Below are 22142 nucleotides of genomic sequence, written 5' to 3'. Positions count from 1 at the left end.
AGTCGCTCAGTCTTGTCTGATTCTTTGCAACCCCATGAATCGCAGCACACCAGGCCTCCCTGTCCATCACCAACTCCCGGAGATTACTCAAACTCATGTCCATCAAGTCAGTGATGCCATCCAGCCATCTCATCCTCTGTCGTCCCCTTCTCCTCCTGCCCTCAATCCCTCCCAGCATCAGGGTCTTTTCCAATGAGTCAACTCTTTACATGAGGTCGCCAAAGTATTGGAGTTTCAGCTTCAGCATCAGTCCTTCCAATGAACACCCAGGACTGATTTCCTTTAGGATGGACTGGTTTGATCTCCTTGCAGCCCAAGGGACTCTCAAGAGCCTTCTCCAACACCACAGTTCAAAAGCATCAATTCTTTGCCACTCAACTTTCTTCACATGCTCCTAAATTATTCTTCTAAGTAGTTATACCAATGTACACCATTCATTTTCATCAACACTTGATAATATCACTGTCTCAATCATTCTAAAGTTGCTATCTATCTCATAGATGGAAAATGGTGACATTGTTTTTGCTTCATTTGTAAGTCCCTAATTGCTAGTGAATTTAACATCTTTTCATAAGATTATTGGTAGTATTGAGTAGTGAAGTCAACCCTGGAGTCAGATTTCTGTATTCTAACCTCAGCTAACCCTTTACTAACTCATTAATGATGGGCAAGTTACTAGCTTCTGTGAGTCTCAGTTGCCTCATCTGTTAATGGGAAGAATAAACCATAGACTTCAGCGGGGTGTTAGAAGGGTTAAATGAGATAATACATGAAAGCACTTATTATAATAAAAAACAAATACTAACTGTTCAATGAATATGAGATATGTTTACCTTTTCTTAATTTATAGCTTATCATGTGTTCGCTATTATTCTCATGCTCTGAATATATCTTCTTGGGAACTACCCTGGTGGTTCAATGGCTGAGACTCCATGCTCTCAATCCACGGGGCCTGGGTTTGATCCCTGGTGGGGGAACTAGATCCCACATGCCCCAATTAAGAATTGACATGCCACAACTAAAACCTGGTATAACCAAATAAATAAAAATTTTAAAAAGAAAATATCTTCTCTCAGTTTATGACTTGTTTTTTTTTGATTCAAAAGTCATATAAGTTAATTCTTAAAATTATATAATAGACGCAAACACATAGCTATTATCTTAGACTTGGAGACAGTGATAGCTAACATTTTAAGGTCTAAAATTTTTTAATTGCTTTTATTAATATTTTGAAAAATATAACACAATTCTTAAACAGTTTATTGTTCCCATGATTTTTAAAATTCAGTTTCACATGTTACTTGATTTATTCACTCATTCATTATGTTTTGACAATTTTCCTCATTGATTTTTTTTTTCACTGCTGGAAAGCATTCTTTTCACTTTTTTGATAAATAGAATAGAATAATGACTTATAATGAATAGAATTCTTAATGAACTTATGAGTTTTTTCCTTACCATTTTTCTCAAATAAACATATGTCAAAGATTTCCTTCATCTGCAAGAGGGAAGGCTGTGGAGGTGGACAAGATTCAGGGCAGGAAGGTCTTTGGCAGCTGAACGAAGGAGCTGCACATGGAACCAATGTGGGCTATGGCCAGGGGGAGGAAAGTCAGAACAGCAGGTCAGAAAGCCGGCTGCAGCAGCCATGGGAATGCTTACCACCCCCAGAGCCTGTTGTTGGATCCAAGCCCTGGCATTTCATGCACCTGGAAACCCTGGCTGCTTGGAGTGGGCAGCCTGGGAGAGAGCATTCTAGGCTGGGCCAGGGGAATGTGGGAAAGGATACAGCCTTCCAGAGGTGTGAAGACACGGTGGGAGGCAGGCAAAGACCTTCCTTTGAGACCTGAGGGTCTCAGAGGGAGCTGAAGTCAGATTTAGCTGGATGTGGAAACCACCAAACCCTGAACTCCCCTCCCGTGGAGGAAGAGGCCTCCAGGGCCTATTCAGTGTTGCAGTGGACTCCACAGTGGAGTCAGGATCAGGATCTGGGGAGCAGGAGACATACCGCCACCCAGGAGGAGTTGCTCGAGTGACCAATAAGGAGGAGAAAGAAAGGACTTCATCTGGTGCATGTAGGACACAGTGAGGGCTTGAAAGTGCCTGGTGCCCCCGCCTAAGGAGACTGCCTTTCCCAGAAGCAAGGCTCTGCAGATGGTCTCTACTCTCATCAGCCTCTCCCCTGTGGCTCCCAGCTTTCAGCCCAAACCCCAGTCTGGCTCCTGTGGGGAAACACTGGCCCAGGAAACAAGTGTAACTCCAATTCCCCTGGGCTCTGTGTGGGCAGCGGACCTTCTCATGCTCAGGAAGGATGGAGTCTGAAGTTTCTTTTGCCTTCAGGCAGGACTGAACTCCCTACCCCTTGGCCAGAGGTGTCAAAAGGGGGGCTCCAAAAACTTCCTTGCTACCTCACTCTGTCAAAATTCCAGGAGGCAAGTTCTTCCTGTTTCCTCTCTCAAGTCCTTGATGCCACAGTCCTTGCCAAGTAAGGGGCCACATGGGTGCCTGGCCCCTTCTCTTCTGCTTGAGTAGAGCTTCTCATCAAGTGACTTGAAATGACACAACACACCCTCATGGGTCTGAGACTCAAGAGGCCAGTGGGTAGTTTCAGACCTTCATGGGCACCATTGTTTACTAGACACATGTTAAAATGTACCACGTCCTACATCAAATATAATGAAGATATCACTTCTGATATATGACTATCTAAGAGTTGAATGAATTGCCATTGACTGCTGCACTCAATATGCCAGCAAATTTGGAAAACTCAGCAGTGGCCACAGGACTGGAAAAGGTCCGTTTTCATTCCAATCCCTAAGAAAGGCAATCCCAAAGAATGCTCAAACTGCCACACAATTGCGCTCATCTCACATGCCAGTAAAGTAATGCACAAAATTCTCCAAGCCAGGCTTCAGCAATACGTGAACCGAGAACTTCCAGATGTTCAAGCTGGTTTTAGAAAAGGCAGAGGAACCAGAGATCAAATTGCCAATATCCACTGGACCATCGAAAAAGCAAGAGAGTTCCAGAAAAAACATCTATTTCTGCTTATTGACTACGCCAAAGCCTTCGACTGTGTGGATCACAATAAACTGTGGAAAATTCTGAAGGAGATGGGAATACCAGACCACCTGACCTGTCTCTTGAGAAACCTGTATGCAGGTCAGGAAGCAGCAGTTAGAATTGGACATGGAACAACAGACTGGTTCCAAATAGGAAAAGGAGTATGTCAAGGCTGTATATTGTCACCCTGCTTATTTAACTTCTATGCAGAGTACATCATGAGAAATGCTGGGCTGGAAGAAGCACAAGCTGGAATTAAGATTGCCGGGAGAAATATAAATAACCTCAGATATGAGATGACACCACTCTTATGGCAGAAAGTGAAGACGAACTAAAAAGCCTCTTGATGAAAGTGAAAGAGGAGAGTGAAAAAGTTGGCTTAAAGCTCAACATTCAGAAAACTAAGATCATGGCATCTGGACCCATCACCGCATGGCAAATAGATGGGGAGACAGTGGAAACAGTGTCAGACTTTATTTTTTTGGGCTCCAAAATCACTGCAGATGGTGATTGCAGCCATGAAATTAAAAGACACTTACTCCTTGGAAGGAAAGTTATGACCAACCTTGATAGCATATTAAAAAGCAGAGACATTACTTTGCCAACAAAGGTTCGTCTGATCAAGGCTATGGCTTTTCCAGTAGTCATGTATGGATGTGAGAGTTGGACTGAGAAGAAAGCTGAGTGCCAAAAAATTAATGCTTTTGAAATGTGGTGTTGGAGAAGGCTCTTGAGAGTCCCTTGGGCTGCAAGGAGATCAAACCAGTCCATCCTAAAGGAGATCAGTCCTGGGTGTTCATTGGAAGGACTGATGCTGAAGCTGAAACTCCAGTACTTTGGCCACCTCATGCGAAGAGTTGACTCATTGGAAAAGACCCTGATGCTGGGGGGGATTGGGGGCAGGAGAAGAAGGGGATGACAGAGGATGAGATGGCTGGATGGCATCACTGACTCGATGGGCATAAGTTTGAGTAAACTCCGGGAGTTTGTGATGGACAGGGAAGCCTGGCATGCTGCGATTCATGGGGTCGCAAAGAGTTGGACAGGACTGAGTGACTGGACTGAACTGAACTGATAAATAGTTCTACTTACTATTTATTTAGCTATTTACTAATTTTATTTTGTGGGATCCCTATTTTGACTCAAATGTCATTCATGTCTCTAATATGTCTGTAGATTAAAGTTCCAGGACCCTAGACACTGCCTACAGTTTCTAATGGATGAAAGAGCCCTGGGGATGCCACCTGGTGGAGGGAGAGGACCATTTCATGGCCTTCATCACCCTACACCTCCCAGGGGAGCTCATTTTTCTTTTCCTGGGGAAGGAGGAGCAGCTGAGCAAAGACCTGTCCTCTGAGCACAGCCTGAGTCCCAGGACACGCCGCTCCCTCAGCAACACTCCTGTCCCATCTGAGCTTTACATTCTGGCTGCCCTACCTGGGCTTCTAGAAGGACCTGGCCTGAGCAGGAGTGATGCTCCTGAATGGGAACCTGGTTCTTCCTCCCTGACCACAGGAAAGGGCTGCAGAAGCTGTGGCTCCTGGCTAGAGCCCTGGGGCCACATGCCACTCACGAGTGGCCCCTGAATCTGAGGGAGCTCTGCCCGCAACCCCCTTCCCAGCAGGGATATAAGCTTGTGATAGCAGTTCCCCAACCATTCTGGGGAGCAAGCCAGCCTGCAACTACTCCCAAGCCATGCTGGGAGCTCTAGAGTGGAGTCCAGCCTGGTCTGCAGTTCCCACTCACTTCGGTCTCTCTCTCCACATCTCTGTGAGTGTGTCCATGGCTGTCTCTGCCTCTTTTTCTCTGTGTCCATCCATCCCTTTCTCTGTCTCTGGGCCTGTTATTATCTCTCTGTCTCTGCTTTTCCTTTTCTTTCTTACTCTCCATCCATCTCCATCTTTCTCCTTCTGCCTCTATTTCTGTTTGCTGTCTCTGTGTTTCTCTGCATCCAAAGTCTTTGTCCCATATCCTCTGACTTTTTTTCCTGAGTATGTAGCTTTACTCTTCTGTTTGACTGGGTCTTCAGTTCACTCTGTGCCATTCTTTCCAACTTGACATCTGTTTACTGCTTGCTATACTACAGGATTTGCCTGCAGTAGAGTCATCTCCAGACACCCTGCGTTTCAACCCCTTCTCTTTAGTCTACAGCTGCCCCTTTGACTCACAAATGTTTCTGGGTCTAGCCTGGGAGCCCAGTTCTCTGCCCTCATCCTCCGCTGTCTGTGAATCTCCCTCACCTTCCCGCTCTCTCTGCCTCCAGCCCTCTGTCCTGCTCTCCCTTGTCTGCAATTGCCCCCATCTTTTTGCCCTTGCCCTCTCTTCCAGACCCTTCTCTCTCCCCGGGAGACTGGCCTTGCCCGTGCCTCTCTCCACCTGCCCTGTGGGTTGCATGTTTCTCTTCCCCTGTCTGGTCTCTGCAGGCTCTTTGCTGTTCCAGTCACAACCTCCGGAGCCTCTTTCTCTCAGACCTGGCTCACACCCCACCTTCCCAGCATCTCTGACATTCCTTTCTGTCTTTCCCTTGTCTCCCTGCCTCTTTCTCCTCTTGTATCTTCATCTTGTTCCATCCGCTAACTCTTTGAGTCTCATATCTCTCTGCCTCTTTCCTCTAGTCTTTCGTCCACTCTCTATACAAGGAGAATAAACATTCTCCCACGTTTTTCCTTCCGAGTCTCCCCCTTCTCCTCCTGTTGATGTCAATTACATACCCACCATCCATTTTCCTCTCTTCCTGTCTGTGCCCCGCCCCCAGATTCTGGTTCTCAGCGCCTCTCCCTGCCTTCTTGTCTCTTGTGTTTGTGTCTCTTCTTGACTTCTGGGCCTGACTTATCTATTTCCATCATTCTTTCTGCTTTTGTTGCTGTCTAGTTTTATCTATTTTCTGAGTCATCCTTAGCCCCTGCAGATTTGTGCTGATGCTGCAGGAGGGTATCAGGGAAAGAGGGAAGAGCCAACGACAGGGGAAGGGAGGAGAAAGCATATCTTCAGAACTTGACAGAATTGTATATTATTGCGATAAACCTCTTTTTTTTTTTTTTTTTTACAAATAAGAAACAATTACTTGCTCAGAATCATGGCAGTAAATGGTAAAAGTGAAAACTCAAGACTACTTTGAGTCTTCTGTCTCTTAACCTGTGCTGCAGGAGAGTAGGCATGTGAGTAGAAGACAAATGTAAGGGTCCAATGGGAAAAGAAAACAATTTTTTTCTGATTTCTATTACATCCTAACAGGGAACAAGGCTGGTACCCCCAGCCCCATGAGAGCATGCTAAGTCACTTCAGTCGTGTCCGACTCTTGGTGACCCCATGGACTGTAGCCCACCAGGCTCCTCTGTCTATGGGGATTCTCCAGGCATGAATACTGGAGTGGATTGCCATGTCCTTCTCCACCCCTAGCCCCAGCTATAACCAATTTGGGGACTAGAGGCTCACCCCTACCAGGAATTTGCCATCACACAATCCATCTCTGACTACTTCTCATTGGTAACATTTCTTTGTCAAATCTGGCTGTGGCAGGGTCAGAAACTGAGATTCAGAGAGGCCAAGTAAATGGCCCTTAAGACACACAGCAAACCAGCCAAGTGAAGTAAAGGCAGGAACCAGTCCCCAGGCTCCACTTAGGACAGTGACACAAGCTCATCTTAGGGCAAGGAGTCCCGGAAGGCAGAGTCCTGTCACCCACATCTCCTCTACCCCAACCCTGCAGGTACAAGCTGGAGGTAAAAACTGGGCAGCCTCTCATCACCAGGAACCTTGTTCAAGGGTTTCCCTCTCTCAGGACTATCTCCTATCCAAAAGACTTTTACCTTAAGCAGTGAATGTACGTGTATTAATCTATATAAGCTGATTTCCAAGTGCAGCTCAGTGGAGGGGATGAGCTCAGACAAAAGAAAAAGCTCTCCCGTCCATCCTTTTCCAGTCTTGTCTAGGTCCAACATGTCTTTCTCCATCTCTGATATTCCACTCTCATATCCACCCTTTTATCTAACTAGTCTGAATGGAGAAGCCAAATCCCTATATGTTCCGTCTTCAAAGTATCACTCGAAATTTATTCCTTATTATAAAAGTTATTTATGTTTATTGTATAAAAATTGGAAAGTTCAAAGAATTCTCTGATCCAGGGAAAGACTGAAGACAGGAGGAGAAGGGGACAACAGATGATGAGATGGTTGGGTGAGTCGGCATCACCAACTCAATGGACGTGAATTTGAACAGGCTCTGAGAGATGATGGAGGGCAGGGAAGCCTGGCATGCTGCAGTCCATGGGGTTGCAAAGAGTCGGACATGACTGAGTAACTCAATACCAACAACAACAAAGAATTTTTAAAAATAAATATCACCCGTAAATTTAATCACCAGAAATGACCACTGTATGTTTTGGTATAATTATTTCCAATTCTTAGTCTATGCATATGATCTTTGTACTGTTAGGATTGGGATATATATAGTTTCATATTCTGCTTTTTAACTTAACAATCTGTTGGAGCATTTCTCTACAATGTGAAATAATCTACAAAATATTATTTTAAAGGTTGGTGTGTGCATGCTCAGTTGCTCAGCTGTGTCTGACTCTTGCAACCCCATGGACTATAGCCCAACAGGCTCCTCTGTCTGTGGAATCTTTCAGGCAAGAATACTTTAGTGGGTTGCCATTTACTCCTCCAGGGAATCTTCCCAACCCAGGGATCAAAACCACATCTCCTGTGTCTCCTGCTTGGCAGGCAGGTGCTTACCACTGAACCACCTGGGAAGCCCATTTTAAAGGCTACAAGGTGTTTAATCATATCAATAGACCACAATTGATTTAACCAATTACCTGTTATAGGACATTTATGTTTTGTCCAATTTTACCCATTAGAAGTAATACTCTAATAAACCTCCTTGATGAAAATCTTTCCCCACATCTCTCATTTTTCCCTATGCAAAATTCTTAAAGGTGAGCTCTGTTCAGTTCAGTCGCTCAGTTGTGTCCAACTCTTTGTGACCCCATGGACTGCAGCATGCCAGGCTTCCCTGTCCATCACCAACTCCCAGAGCTTGCTCAAACTCATGTCCATCGAGTCGGTAATGTCATCCAACTGTCTCAACCTCTGTCATCCCCTTCTCCTCCTGTCTTCACTCTTTCCCAGCATCAGAGTCTTTTCCAATGAGTCAGTTCTTCGAATCAGGTGGCCAAAGTATTGGAGTTTCAGTTTCAGCATCAACCCTTCCAATGAATATTCACAGTTGATTTCCTTTAGGATTGACTGGTTTGATCTCTTTGCAGTCCAAGGGGACTCTCAAGAGTCTTCTCCAATACTACAGTTCAAAAGCATCAATCCTTTGGCGCTCAGTCATCTTTATGATCCAACTCTCACATCAGTACATGACTACTGGAAGAACCATAGCTGTAACCATATGGACCTTTGTCGGCAAAGTGATGTCTCTGCTTTTTAATATGCTGTCAAGGTTTGTCATACATAGCTTTCCTTCCAAGGAGCTATGACAGGTAAAATTACATATTGTCAAATTTTCCTACAGAAAGATTAGAGCAATTTATTTCCATATGAATTCCCATATCAATATATAAGAATTTCTCTTTTACCATAAGCTGGTTGATGCCAGATATTATCATTTTAAAATAATTTTTTGTCAATATTAGGTTAAAACTCTTTCATTGATGTTTTAACTTGCAGTCTTTGATTACTATTAAGTTTAAACTTTTGTAGGTTCATTGTTCATTAATCTCCTCTTTTGTAAATGGATTATTCATATTCTCAGTTATTATTGCTTTTCTTTATGAAGAAGCAATCTTTATATTCTTTATATTCTAATGATATTAATCACTTGTATTCCACATATGCAACAAATATTATTCATTTTTTTAACTTAGAGAAAATTTCCATTTTATATAGCCGGGACTATTTATCTTTTTCTTTAGTTTTCTTCCTTTATTTTTATGCTCACATGAAAGAAAGAAAATATTGGTCTGGGCCATGGGGAATGTAGCAGCTTGAGCATAATGTAGAGACAAACTGTGAAAGAGCCAAATTTCCCTTTACAACTAAGTAGATCAGTTCTCAAAGTGTGGCCCCCAGCATCTGCATTACCTAGCAACTTATTAGAAATGCAAATTCTCAGGCTCCACCCAAGATTTTCCAAATCACAACTTGGTATGAGACACAGCAGCATCTGACAAGCCCTCCAGGGGATTCTGAAGCATAGGAAAGTCGAAAAGCACTGAGTTAGAGGAATTGGGGGTTTGTGGCTGGTTGCCCTGGTAACAGGAGTAAGGCAAATCCTAGAGCAGGGAGACAAAAAAGAGATGAGATGAGGTTCCAGGAAGGAGGTTAGAAACAGCTGGCTGGAGGATAGAGAGGAAAATCTGCTGCACAGATGACTTAACGGACTTTACAATACTGTGTTCATTTGTAAAATCATTTTCTATTCTGCGCTGCAATGTAAGTCATCATCCTTTTACTACACCTTCAGGATGAGTCTTACAAATAGCATCCTTGTGTTGGTAAACTTTGGGGCATAAAAGAGAAAGAGGATAGGGATGAACCACTGAAGAGGTCAGTACTGACACAAGAAAGACAATTAGGGGGGTCAAGGATTGAACAGCAGCACAGATTTTAGAGCAAAATGAACAGAAATGCACAAGAATCCCTCAACAATACTGAGGAATTATAGAGCAACTCAAATTGAGGAGTTGTGTTGCTTTGTTTGCTTATTAGAGGAAAAGGGGTCAATACCATGAGGCTGAAGGACTTAGAACACTCTGTTGATGCCAACAGCCTTTCTCTGTTCCATCATAAAATAAATACTCACCCAAGTGTATTTTCTCCTAAGTTGCTTTATAATTGTATTTTTTGAGTTACACTCTTTGACATGTTTAGAATTTATCTTGGTAGACTGTGTGAAATCACTTTTCCACCCATATTATTTTTAACTCTTCCTTACCTTTCTGATTTATAACAAACGGTAAGTTTTTGGCAAAAACATGATGAATCAATAACATCATTCATGAACACCAGTAAACTTTTGTTCTCTAGAAAAAGGTAAATCTTAAATATGAAGTCAAAACTTCATGTAGAATCCACTTTAATCCCCAATTCTAAACTTAATGCTAAACCTAACAGTGATAAAAAAAAACCTTAACCCAAATAATGAGTGTAATAGTCCTAATCTTGATCCTTAAACCAAGGCTTAGCAACCTCTGTTGTCCCAAGAAAAACAGAAAATGGGATGAATAACAGAGAGAAAGGTAAGTCTGTCTCAGGAAGGGAGTAACAGAATGGAACATCGAATACAGCACTTCTCTGACTTGGTCTTCTCCGTTTCATAATGATGACCCTCAACTTAATCCCAAACAAAACCCCAAAATCATTCAAACTATTACGGGGACATATCCAGTAGTACCTCCAACTGCTAATTTAAACTTCCTGTTAGGAGACATAAATGAAACAATAAGTGTGAAAATTCCTTGGCACCGAAACCCGATACATTACATATACTTCAAATTCTTTAAACAGGCAGAGCACAATGCAGGAGCTCAACCAGTCCGCTGTGACAGAATTCATCCTGTTGGGCTTTGCCTCGAACCCCAGGACCAATCCTCTGCTCTTCACCTTCTTTCTGGTCTTTTACCTGCTCATCCTTGTGAGCAACAGCCTCCTCATCACCCTCATCCACCAGGACACACGCCTCCACACGCCCATGTACTTCTTCATCAGTGTCCTCTCCCTGTTGGACATGTGCTACACCACCACGATGGTGCCCCAGATGCTCGTGCACATTCTCAGCAAGAAGAGAGCCATCTCTTTTGCTAGATGTGTGGCCCAGATGTACATCTTCCTCCTCTTTGGGATCACTGAGTCCTGGCTTTTCTCCATCATGTCTGTGGACAGGTACGTGGCCATCTGCCACCCTCTCCAGTATAAGGTCATCATGAGCCGCTGGGTGTGCCTTCTCATGGTGGGCATCTGTGCAGCCTATGGTGTGGTGGGTGGCCTGACTGATACCTTCTTTGCTATGCACCTTCCCTACTGTGGCCCTAATGAAGTTGACCACTACTTCTGTGAGATCCCTGCAGTCCTGAAGCTGGCCTGTGCAGACACATCCCTCAATGACTTGGTGGACTTCATCACAGGCTTCAATGTCATTGTGGTCCCACTCTCCCTGATTGTCCTTGTCTATGTCAACATCTTTTTCACCATCACGAAGATCCGCTCAGCCCAGGGGCGGATAAAGGCTTTCTCTACCTGTGCCTCCCACATCACCGTGGTTACCATGTTTGCTATTCCATGCATCATCACGTACATGAGCCCTGGCTCTGATTCTTTGTCAAATAGTAGCAAGAAAATGGCCCTTTTCTATAACATTGCCACAGCCTTCCTCAACCCTGTCATCTACAGCCTGAGGAACAAGGATGTGAAAAATGCTTTCCTCAAACTGATGGGAAGGGGCAGCACCCCAGGGTGACATTTTAAAGATGAAGATCTGGGAAGTCTTACAATGCAGAACGCACACTCATCAACTCCTCAAACACACTTTCACGAGACCTGAAATGGTGGTCTTCAGATAGCTAACTGTTCACCCTGGGCCTGTGGGAGAGAACAGGGTGCTTAGTCATCAGCATTATGTATGGTGGTGTGGTTTGAGATAAAGAGGATCCAGATCTAACACAGTGGTCAAGAACCTGAACTCTAGTGCCAGACAGACCAGGATGAGAGACTTGGCTTTACCAATCACTAGGCATGTGAATTCTTGCAGCTCATTTAACTTAATTCTAAGGTTTAGATCGCTTCCTCACAGGGAAGTTGTAATGATTAAATGTGATAATACACTAAAGGTAAAGAACTGGCATACAGTAATTCTTTAGCAAATGTTAGCTTTAATTTATAAAATTTTTTACTCAGGGATGAATTACCAACTCTTACATGGCCATGATCTTCCTGTTCTGTGGAAGTGACTGGATCTGCAGAGAGAAAGGGGAAAATGGGTGGTGGAGGGGGAGAGAGAGGAAGAAGGAGAAACTCAGAAATGGTTAAGAGGAGATTCTAAGACGCAGAAGGGACTTAAGAAGGAGGAAATGAACCTCTATAACCCATTCACAAACTGTGTCAGTTAGATCATCTAGAGTCAATTGAAGTTGTCTGAGAAAGTCGAAAATTCTCTTTTACCATGATTTTTTTCTGTTCTTTTGTAGTTTTATACTCTTGATTTCCCTTTTCTCCTTGTTTCTATTAATAATAGTGTCCTTTTTTTTTTTAACTTTAGCCTCTCTTGGGTAGTCTCAAGGAGAAGGGACTTTGTCCACTTAAGGATGAGAGAAATTAGAGGAGGTGGAGAGGGTGAATACAACCCCTGGATGCAAAAATTAGAGAATTAAGAGAGAGAGGTTAAATATTCAGTGGGGAGTTTTTGCTCTGTTCTCTCTTGCTTGAAGGGACTTTCCCTGAAACAATGTTTATTTCTCATAGAATCTTTACAAATATGAATCGCTTTTCCCCACGTTTCATAGACCTGCAGGGTTATGTACTGAGCATCACCTACATTTACTGACCGCTGGGTGCCACAGGAACTTCAGCACTCCTCAAAGCAATTCCCACGAGTTTCTGGAAACTTGTCCCATAAGCTAACATGTTGCTCCCTTGGGTTCATCTTTCCAAGCCTCTTGCTGATTGGCTTGTTCATTGACTATGAAACTCCTTGCAAAATAATCAGCTGGGCTGACCAAAAAATATAACATGAATGTCTGTCCCCTCCATGAGAGGACATGGCAAGGGTGCAATAGGTTATCTAACTGACACAATTTGTGAATGGGTTATAGAGGTTCAAAACGTCCCCAAACGTACTATCCAATTCTCCAATCCAGGTGCCAGAGTGTTTTATAAATAATGAAACAAAATTAAAGGCAAATAACAACACAGGGCACATAACTACAACATACGTACAGACATATGAATAAAATAATTAACACAGATGGAGCTTTGACAAATTGGAAAGAAAAATATAAACAATCAGGAAAACTGACCACAGTTCTTTTTTTGAAAAATCATAGAATTAATAAACATATGCAGAAATCACACCACAGTAGGCACCAAAGAAATGCAGATAAAATGTCAGTGAGATAACACTTGTTCATGTTCAGAAACTGGCAGAGTTTTTAAGACAATATGTCAGAGTTTTCCAGTATATAATAAAACATGGATTTCATACATTGCTAGCATGAGCACAGACTTACCTAAAAGTAATATTCATACTTTATACACCCAAGAATAGTAATTAGTCTAAGCCCTGACTATATGGCACTTAGGACTTTCTCAAATCTTCAGTTCAGTTCAGTTTAGTTTCTCAGTCATATGCGACTCTTTGCGAAACCATGGACTGCAACATGCCAGTCCTCCCTGTCCATCACCAACTCCCAGAGTCTACCAAAACTCATGCCCATCGAGTCAGTGATGCCATCCAGCCATCTCATCCTCTGTCGTCCCCTTCTTCTCCTGCCCCCAATCCCTCCCAACATCAGGGTCTTTTCCAATGAGTCAACTCTTCGCATGAGGTGGCCAAAGTATTGGAGTTTCAGCTTCAGCATCAGTCCTTCCAATGAACACCCAGGACTTATCTCCTTCAGGATGGACTGGTTTGATCTCCTTGCAGTCCAAGGGACTCTCAAGAGTCTTCTCCAGCACCACATTTCAAAAGCATCAATTTTTCAGTGCTCAGCTTTCTTCACAGTCCAACTCTCACATCCATACATGGCCACTGGAAAAACCATAGCCTTGACCAGATGGACCTTTGTTGGCAAAGTAATGTCTCTGCTTTTTAATATGCTATCAAGGTTGGTCATAACTTTCCTTCCAAGGAGTAAGGGTCTTTTAATTTCATGGCTGCAGTCACCATCTGCAGTGATTTTGGAGCCCCCCAAAATAAAGTCTGACACTGTTTCCACTGTCTCCTCATCTATTTCCCATGAGGTGATGGGACCAGATGCCATGATCTTAGTTTTCTGAATGTTGAGCTTTAAGCCAACTTTTTCACTCTCCTCTTTCACTTTCATCAAGAGGCTCTTTAGTTCCTCTTCACTTTCTGCCATAAGGGTGGTGTCATCTCATATCTGAGGTTATTGATATTACTTCCGTCAGTCTTGATTCCAGCTTGTGCTTCCTCCAGCCCAGCGTTTCTCATGATGTACTCTGCATATAAGTTAAATAAGCAGGGTGACAATATACAGCCTTGACGTACTCCTTTTCCTTTTTGGAACCAATCTGTTGTTCCGTGTCCAGTTCTAACTGTTGCTTCCTGACCTGCATACAGATTTCTCAAGAGGCAGGTCGGGTGGTCTGGTATTCCCATCTCTTTCAGAATTTTCCACAGTTTACTGTGATCCACACAGTCGAAGGCTTTGGCATAGTCAATAAAGCAGAAACAGATGTTTTTCTGGAACTCTGTTGCTTTTTCGATGATCCCGTGGATGTTGGCAATTTGATCTCTGGTTCTTCTGCCTTTTCTAAAACCAGCTTGAACATCTGGAAGTTCACGGTTCACGTATTGCTAAAACCTGGCTTGGAGAATTTTGAGCATTACTTTGCAAGCCTGTGAGATGAGTGCAATTGTGCAGTAGTATGAGCATTCCTTGGGATTGCCTTTCTTTGGGGTTGGAATGAAAACTGACCTTTTCCAGTCCTGTGGCCCCTGCTGAGTTTTCCAAATTTGCTGGCATATTGAGTGCAGCACTTTCACAGCATCATCTTTTATGATTTGAAATAACTCAACTGGAATTCCATCACCTTCCCTTGCTTTGTCCATAGTGATGCTTCCTAAGGCCCACTTGACTTCACAGTCCAGGATGTCTGGCTCTAGGTGAGTGATCACACCATCGTGACTATCTGGGTCGTGAAGATCTTTTTTGTACAGTTCTTCTGTGTATTGTTGCCACTTCTTCTTAACATCTTCTGCTTCTGTTAGGTCCACACCATTTCTGTCCTTTATTGAGCCCATCTTTGCATGAAATGTTCCCTTGGTATCTCTAATTTTCTTGAAGAGATCTCTAGTCATTCCCATTCTATTATTTTCCTCTATTTTTTTTATTTGCACTGATCACTGAGGAAGGCTTTCTTATTTCTCCTTCCTATTCTTTGGAATTCTGCATTCAAATGGGTATATCTTTCCTTTTCTCCTTTGCATTTTGCTTCCCTTCTTTTCCCAGCTATTTGTGAGGCCTCCTCAGACAGCCATTTTACTTTTTTGCATTTCTTTTTCTTTGGGATGGTCTTGATCCCTGTCTCCTGTACAATGTTACAAACCTCCATCCGTAGTTAAGCGGTCTGTCAGGCACTCTGTCTATCAGATCTAGTCCCTTAAATCTATTTCTCACTTCCACTGTATAATCATAAGGGATTTGATTTAGATCATATGTGAATGGTCTAGTGGTTTCCCCCACTTTTTTCAATTTAAGTCTGAATTTGGCAATAAGGGGTTCATCATCTGAGCCACAGTCAGTTCCTGGTCTTGTTTTTGATGACTGTATAGAGCTTCTCCAACTTTGGCTGCAAAGAATATAATCAGTCTGATTTTGGTGTTGGCCATCTGGTGATGTCCATGTGTAGAGTCTTCTCTTGTGTTGTTGAAAGAGGGTGTTTGCTATGACCAGTGTGTTCTCTTGGCAAAACTCTATTAGCCTTTACCCTGCTTCATTCTGTACTCCAAGGCCAAATTTGCCTGTTACTGCAGGTGTTTCTTGACTTCCTACTTTTGCATTCCAGTCCCCTATAAGAAAATTAGAGATACCAAGGGAACATTTCATGCAAAGATGGGCTCAATAAAGGACAGAAATGGTGTGGACCTAACAGAAGCAGAAGATGTTAAGAAAAAGTGGCAACAATACACAGAAGAACTGTACAAAAAAGATCTTCACGACCCAGATAGTCACGATGGTGTGATCACTCACCTAGAGCCAGACATCCTGGACTGTGAAGTCAAGTGGGCCTTAGGAAGCATCACTATGGACAAAGCAAGGGAAGGTGATGGAATTCCAGTTGAGTTATTTCAAATCATAAAAGATGATGCTGTGAAAGTGCTGCACTCAATATGCCAGCAAATTTGGAAAACTCAGCAGGGGCCACAGGACTGGAAAAGGTCAGTTTTCATTCCAACCCCAAAGAAAGGCAATCCCAAGGAATGCTCAAACTACCACACAATTGCACTCATCTCACAGGCTTGCAAAGTAATGCTCAAAATTCTCCAAGCCAGGTTTTAGCAATACGTGAACCGTGAACTTCCAGATGTTCAAGCTGGTTTTAGAAAAGGCAGAAGAACCAGAGATCAAATTGCCAACATCCACGGGATCATCGAAAAAGCAACAGAGTTCCAGAAAAACATCTGTTTCTGCTTTATTGACTATGCCAAAGCCTTCGACTGTGTGGATCACAGTAAACTGTGGAAAATTCTGAAAGAGATGGGAATACCAGACCACCCGACCTGCCTCTTGAGAAATCTGTATGCAGGTCAGGAAGCAACAGTTAGAACTGGACACGGAACAACAGATTGGTTCCAAAAAGGAAAAGGAGTACGTCAAGGCTGTATATTGTCACCCTGCTTATTTAACTTATATGCAGAGTACATCATGAGAAACGCTGGGCTGGAGGAAGCACAAGCTGGAATCAAGACTGACGGAAGTAATATCAATAACCTCAGATATGAGATGACACCACCCTTATGGCAGAAAGTGAAGAGGAACTAAAGAGCCTCTTGATGAAAGTGAAAGAGGAGAGTGAAAAAGTTGGCTTAAAGCTCAACATTCAGAAAACTAAGATCATGGCATCTGGTCCCATCACCTCATGGGAAATAGATGAGGAGACAGTGGAAACAGTGTCAGACTTTATTTTGGGGGGCTCCAAAATCACTGCAGATGGTGATTGCAGCCATGAAATTAAAAGACCCTTACTCCTTGGAAGGAAAGTTATGACCAACCTTGATAGCATATTAAAAAGCAGAGACATTACTTTGCCAACAAAGGTCCATCTGGTCAAGGCTATGGTTTTTCCAGTGGCCATGTATGGATGTGAGAGTTGGACTGTGAAGAAAGCTGAGCACTGAAAAATTGATGCTTTTGAAATGTGGTGCTGGAGAAGACTCTTGAGAGTCCCTTGGACTGCAAGGAGATCAAACCAGTCCATCCTGAAGGAGATAAGTCCTGGGTGTTCATTGGAAGGACTGATGCTGAAGCTGAAACTCCAATACTTTGGCCACCTCATGCGAAGAGTTGACTCATTGGAAAAGACCCTGATGCTGGGAGGGATTGGGGGCAGGAGAAGAAGGGGACGACAGAGGATGAGATGGCTGGATGGCATCACTGACTCGATGGGCATGAGTTTTGGTAGACTCTGGGAGTTGGTGATGGACAGGGAGGCCTGGCATGCTGTGATTCATGGGGTCACAAAGAATCGGACATGACTGAGTGACTGAACTGGACTGAACTGGGAGTTGGTGATGGACAGGGAGGCCTGGCATGTTGCAGTCCATGGGTTCACAGAGTTGGATATGACTGAGCGACCAAATTGAACTAAAATGAGGTAGTGGTGAAGGAAATGTTAATGGTGTGAATAAGAGTCAAACCTAACTGGTGTGTTTCAGAGAAGATTGTAGGACAGAAATTAGAGTATGGACAACTCTTTCTAGAAAATTTTTTCCAGAGAAAAATGAAGATATGGATGGTAACTCTCAGGGAAATTGAACAAAAAAAGTTGCCTTTCTTTGAGATAAGATAATAAAATGTCAATAACTCTAGCCCTTTTCCTTCTGCCAATTCCAGATAGCCAGATGCTACTCTTTTTTATTCTTCTCAACAAAATTAAGAGAGAGTTACAAACAAGGTGGCCGGAAGAAAAATTCAGATTTTTCTCAAGATAATTACAGTGTCAGATAACTGACTCATTACAAATGACAAAGTCTCAGAGACAAGAGAATTTAAGATCAGTTTTACCTGAAACCCTGGAGCCAAACTTGTGTCAAGGAAGTTTAGGTTTCTCCTCTTAGTTTTTAAAAAGCTTTATTCACTTCTGAGCTTAAATTTTCACAAATATTTTTTAACAAAAAAAGCTGTAGTTATACTACAGGTCTACTGATACAGGTTGTGTGATACTGTCCTTGCAGTGTTGGCTAAATCACTGTTATCAAACTCGAATGTGCATAAGAATCGCCTGAAATATCTTGTCAAGTGAAATTCTGATCCCATAGATGTGTAGGGTGCCAAGATTCTGTACTTCTTAACAAGTCCTAGATGATGTTGGTGACACTAAACCATAGACCCCCTCCTTGAGTAGCAGCAAGAGTCTGAATCACACAGGAGAAGTTTACATGAACCAATGACCCCTGTATTCTGGTATTCATGTCTAAGGTAATCCCCTCCCCTTGAATCTGGGCTAAATCCATTAGTTTGCTATTCATGAATATCCCAAAAGTGATTAGAAGTCACATTCAAGATTAGGCTACAAAAGACCCTGGCTTCCACATTTCTCACAGGCTCTCTCTTGCTCTCTCTCTTGCTCGCTCAGATAAAGCCAGCTGCCACATGCAGAGCTGCTATAGGGAGAAGTCCACACTAAAGGAAGTGATGAATGAACCAAACAACAGTCAGGAAGAAAACAAGACCCCCAATCCAGTAGCCTGGTAGGACTTAACCCTGCAAAGAGCCATGTGTGCTTAGAAGTAGATTCTTCCCCAGTTGAACTTTAGAAGATCAACTCTTCCAGCTGATACCTTTATTGCAGTCTCCTGAAAGCACCTAATCCAGAGGACCCAGAAAACTTTCATTCAAATTCTTGACCCACAGAAAGTGTAAAAAAAATTTAAAAATGCTTGTTGTTTTAAGACACAAAACTGGGGGGAGGTGATTTGTTACACAACAATAGATAGATAACTAATACAGAGGAATTGCAAAGATCACAATAAAACTTGGGGGAATGGTGGTTATGACGATTTTGATTATGGCAATGGTTTCACAGCTATATTCATGTTTCAGAACTCATCAGAATATTTACTTTTAATATCTACCACTCATTATATGTCAGTGCACTTCAATAAAGTTGAAAATACATTATAAAAGTGTCTGGGTGGGAGGAGATTTTCACCCAATTACTAGGAGATTCTAGTCCCCTCTACAAATATCACCTCACTAAAACAGAGTTCCTTTCGTTAGTGGCATGAGAGTTTCTGTGTCCTAAATTCATTATCTCTTAATAGTACTAAATGAAAACTGACCTTTATTACATCCCTGAACTCTATTTTATAGGACAACCATCTATTTCTTGTAAATTAGTCTTACTTCAGAACTTGTCAAACCCCTGATTAAGCTATAGTTGGGTCACTGATCTGGGAATCTGGAAGTCATCTCATCCCCATAAATTTGAATTTATTTCAGGAGTCTAGAGCTCGAGCACCCAGTCTTGTGTTCATTTAGTAATAAAAATAATAATATTTTTATTATTTTAATAAAACAATATTTTATTAAAAATAAACATTGATGCCAGTTCTTCACTAAATCTTATAAACTGGTGATATGGAGATGAATCAAACATGGGACTTGCCTACATGGGGTCCACTCTCTGGTATCTTTGTGCTTGAGGGACTCCCACTGCCTTAGCTCTTCAGGTGCTCTGATATGCATCCCCACTGAATGTAGCCAACTGATATATCAGGTGTGCCCAGGGACAGTCGAAAGAATTTGGATGGAGAGGTCATGTAGGCTGTGTCCTGGGTTTGTTGCGGGTGCCCCAGCTTCTGTGACTTCATTCTGGTGCATTGCCCCAGCCTGTCACTTTGAGGAAAGCCCTCTTTACATCTTTGTTCCTCAGGCTGTAGATGATGGGGTTGAGGAAGGCAGAGATGACATTGTAGAACAGTGCCAGCTTCTTATCCTCTTCTGGGGAGGCCTCTGATCCAGGTCTCATGTACATGACCATGCATGGAATAGAGAACATGGTGACCACAGTGATGTGGGAGGCACAGGTGGAAAAGGCCTTGAGCCGCCCTTGGGATGAGCGAATTCTCAAGATGGCAGCAAATATATTGACGTACACAATGATGATGAGGGAGAGTGGGACCAACAGAAGGATGAAGCCCAAGACGAAGTCCACCTGGTCATTGAGAGACGTGTCTGCACAGGCTAACTTCAAGACTGCAGGTACTTCACAGAAGAAATGATTTATCTCATTGGGTCCACAATAGGGAAGAATCATAGCAGAGATGGTATATATCAGAGCACAACTAGTACCCCAGAATCCGCAGAAGGCCACCATTAACCCACACAGCAAAGGGCTCATGATGACATTATACCTCAGGGGGTGGCAAATAGCTACATACCTGTCGTAAGCCATGATTGCAAAAAGCCAAGACTCAGTGATACCTAGCATCAGAAAGATGTACATCTGGGCCACACATCCAACGTAAGAAATGGTCTTTTTCTTGGAAACCAGATGCACCAGCATCTGAGGCACTGTGGTGGTGACATACCCCATATCCAGAATGGATAGGACACTAAGAAAAAAATACATGGGCGTGTAGAGGCGGGAATCCTTGCATATCAAGGTGATAATGAGCCCATTGCCCAGAAGGGTGACAAGGTAGAGGAAAAAGAAAATGCTGAATAGAATAACATTTATCTTTGTGTTGCCAGAGAATCCTAGAAGAATAAATTCAGTAAGGGAGCTGCGGTTTCCCAAAAGGAAGTCCTGCATCCTTCTCCTGGTGTAGAGAAATAACAGAGTCATGATCCATAAAGTGAAATCTCCAGATTCAAATTTTGCCGTTATTCGAATTAGGAGTACCAGATACCAGTAGCAAAGTAAGTGCATATCAGGACGATTGCAAAGCCAAATTTTTAAAAGAATTTCCACTTGATATGAAACAGCATGTCAATATTGTATTATTTAATCCTAATTTATCTTGAGATCCCAAATAACAAACTCTGCTTTTCAAAATGTAGAACTTGCAAAAGGAGCATCTAAACCTATTTGTTTTACTTCGTGAACATGTGTAGTTCATGCAACTTATAAAATATTTTAAAGTGGCCAAGGAAAGAATTAAATATCTGTGGATACAGCATGTGCTCTGTTTCATATCAAATGGGGATGTCTGCCCTTCCTTTGAAGCTTCCCCAAAAATGGGCTTCAGCAGAAGCACTTGAATACACTAGAACTTTAGAAACACGGTTGTTAGGTATCTTAAGTCTGTAGTATCAAGAAAAGAGCTGTTATTTGGAAATAAACTGTGCCCCATGGAGAGTCAAAGTCATGTGTTCCAGTGAGCCGCAGGTGGCTCACATAGGAGAGAGAAGGAGAGGCAGAGGAGGCACGAGGATTAAAAGAAGAAAAGAGAGGGAAATGGGAGAGGTAAGTTTGGGAAAAGAGCTGAGAGGGAAACATGATAAGTCTAGCCTTGGATTCAGGGAGCTTGTGGGACTCCTAGTATCTATTGGACTGATGGATCAAAACCTAAAGAAAATGCTTTGGAGATAGGAATCTGCGTGTTATCAGCACTTCTGGAGGAACTGAAGCCATCAGAAGGGGTGGGACCACTCAAAGAGAGTGCGCAGAAGAAGAAAACTAACCAGAACCTTGAAAAGCTCCAGTATTAAAGGACAGGCTTAAAGGAGAATCCAGAGAAGGCAGTATTGAGTGACCAAAGAGAGACGATACAACACAGAAACCCCAGATGAGACAAGGTCTGCAAGGAGAAGGCGGTCTTTGTGGTCAAATGTGTGAAGAAGACATCAAGTAAGAGAAGAATCTTAAAAGTTGTCTATCACTTTTAGCAACAAAGAGACTTTGGGAGAATAGTTGCAACAGATGTCTATTAATACATGAAGTAGGTTAAAAGAAGCCAAGTGTAGGCGGGATTTCTAAGATTTTTGAACCAGGTGGAAAGGAGGTGTAAGTCATGAACTAGATGGTAAAATACAGTATTTTACGTTGTAAGGATTTTGGCTTGTTCATATGGTAGAGGAACTGACCAGTTAATAGAGAAGTCTAAAATTACAGGGTTATGACAAACTAAATCATGGACCAAGTGTTTAAAGAAACAGGAAAAGGTGG

The 22142-nt window shown here is 42.7% G+C and overlaps 2 protein-coding genes across 2 annotated transcripts; one reads left to right on the top strand and one right to left on the bottom strand.

The window, feature by feature from the left end:
* Nucleotides 1-10590: 10590 nt before the first annotated feature.
* On the top strand, nucleotides 10591-11529 carry LOC133040001 (olfactory receptor 2D2-like). The gene has a single exon (XM_061119757.1). It carries the CDS (start codon nucleotides 10591-10593, stop codon nucleotides 11527-11529), a length of 939 nt encoding a protein of 312 aa, XP_060975740.1.
* An 8309-nt stretch (nucleotides 11530-19838) lies between these two features.
* On the bottom strand, nucleotides 19839-20786 carry LOC133040344 (olfactory receptor 2A12-like). The gene has a single exon (XM_061120063.1). It carries the CDS (start codon nucleotides 20784-20786, stop codon nucleotides 19839-19841), a length of 948 nt encoding a protein of 315 aa, XP_060976046.1.
* Nucleotides 20787-22142: the final 1356 nt, after the last annotated feature.

This window comes from Dama dama, chromosome 20, assembly GCF_033118175.1.
Source record: "Dama dama isolate Ldn47 chromosome 20, ASM3311817v1, whole genome shotgun sequence".
Lineage (NCBI taxonomy): Eukaryota > Metazoa > Chordata > Mammalia > Artiodactyla > Cervidae > Dama > Dama dama.
Note: the sequence above shows the minus strand (reverse complement) of the source record. Positions and strands in the feature narration are given on the sequence as shown.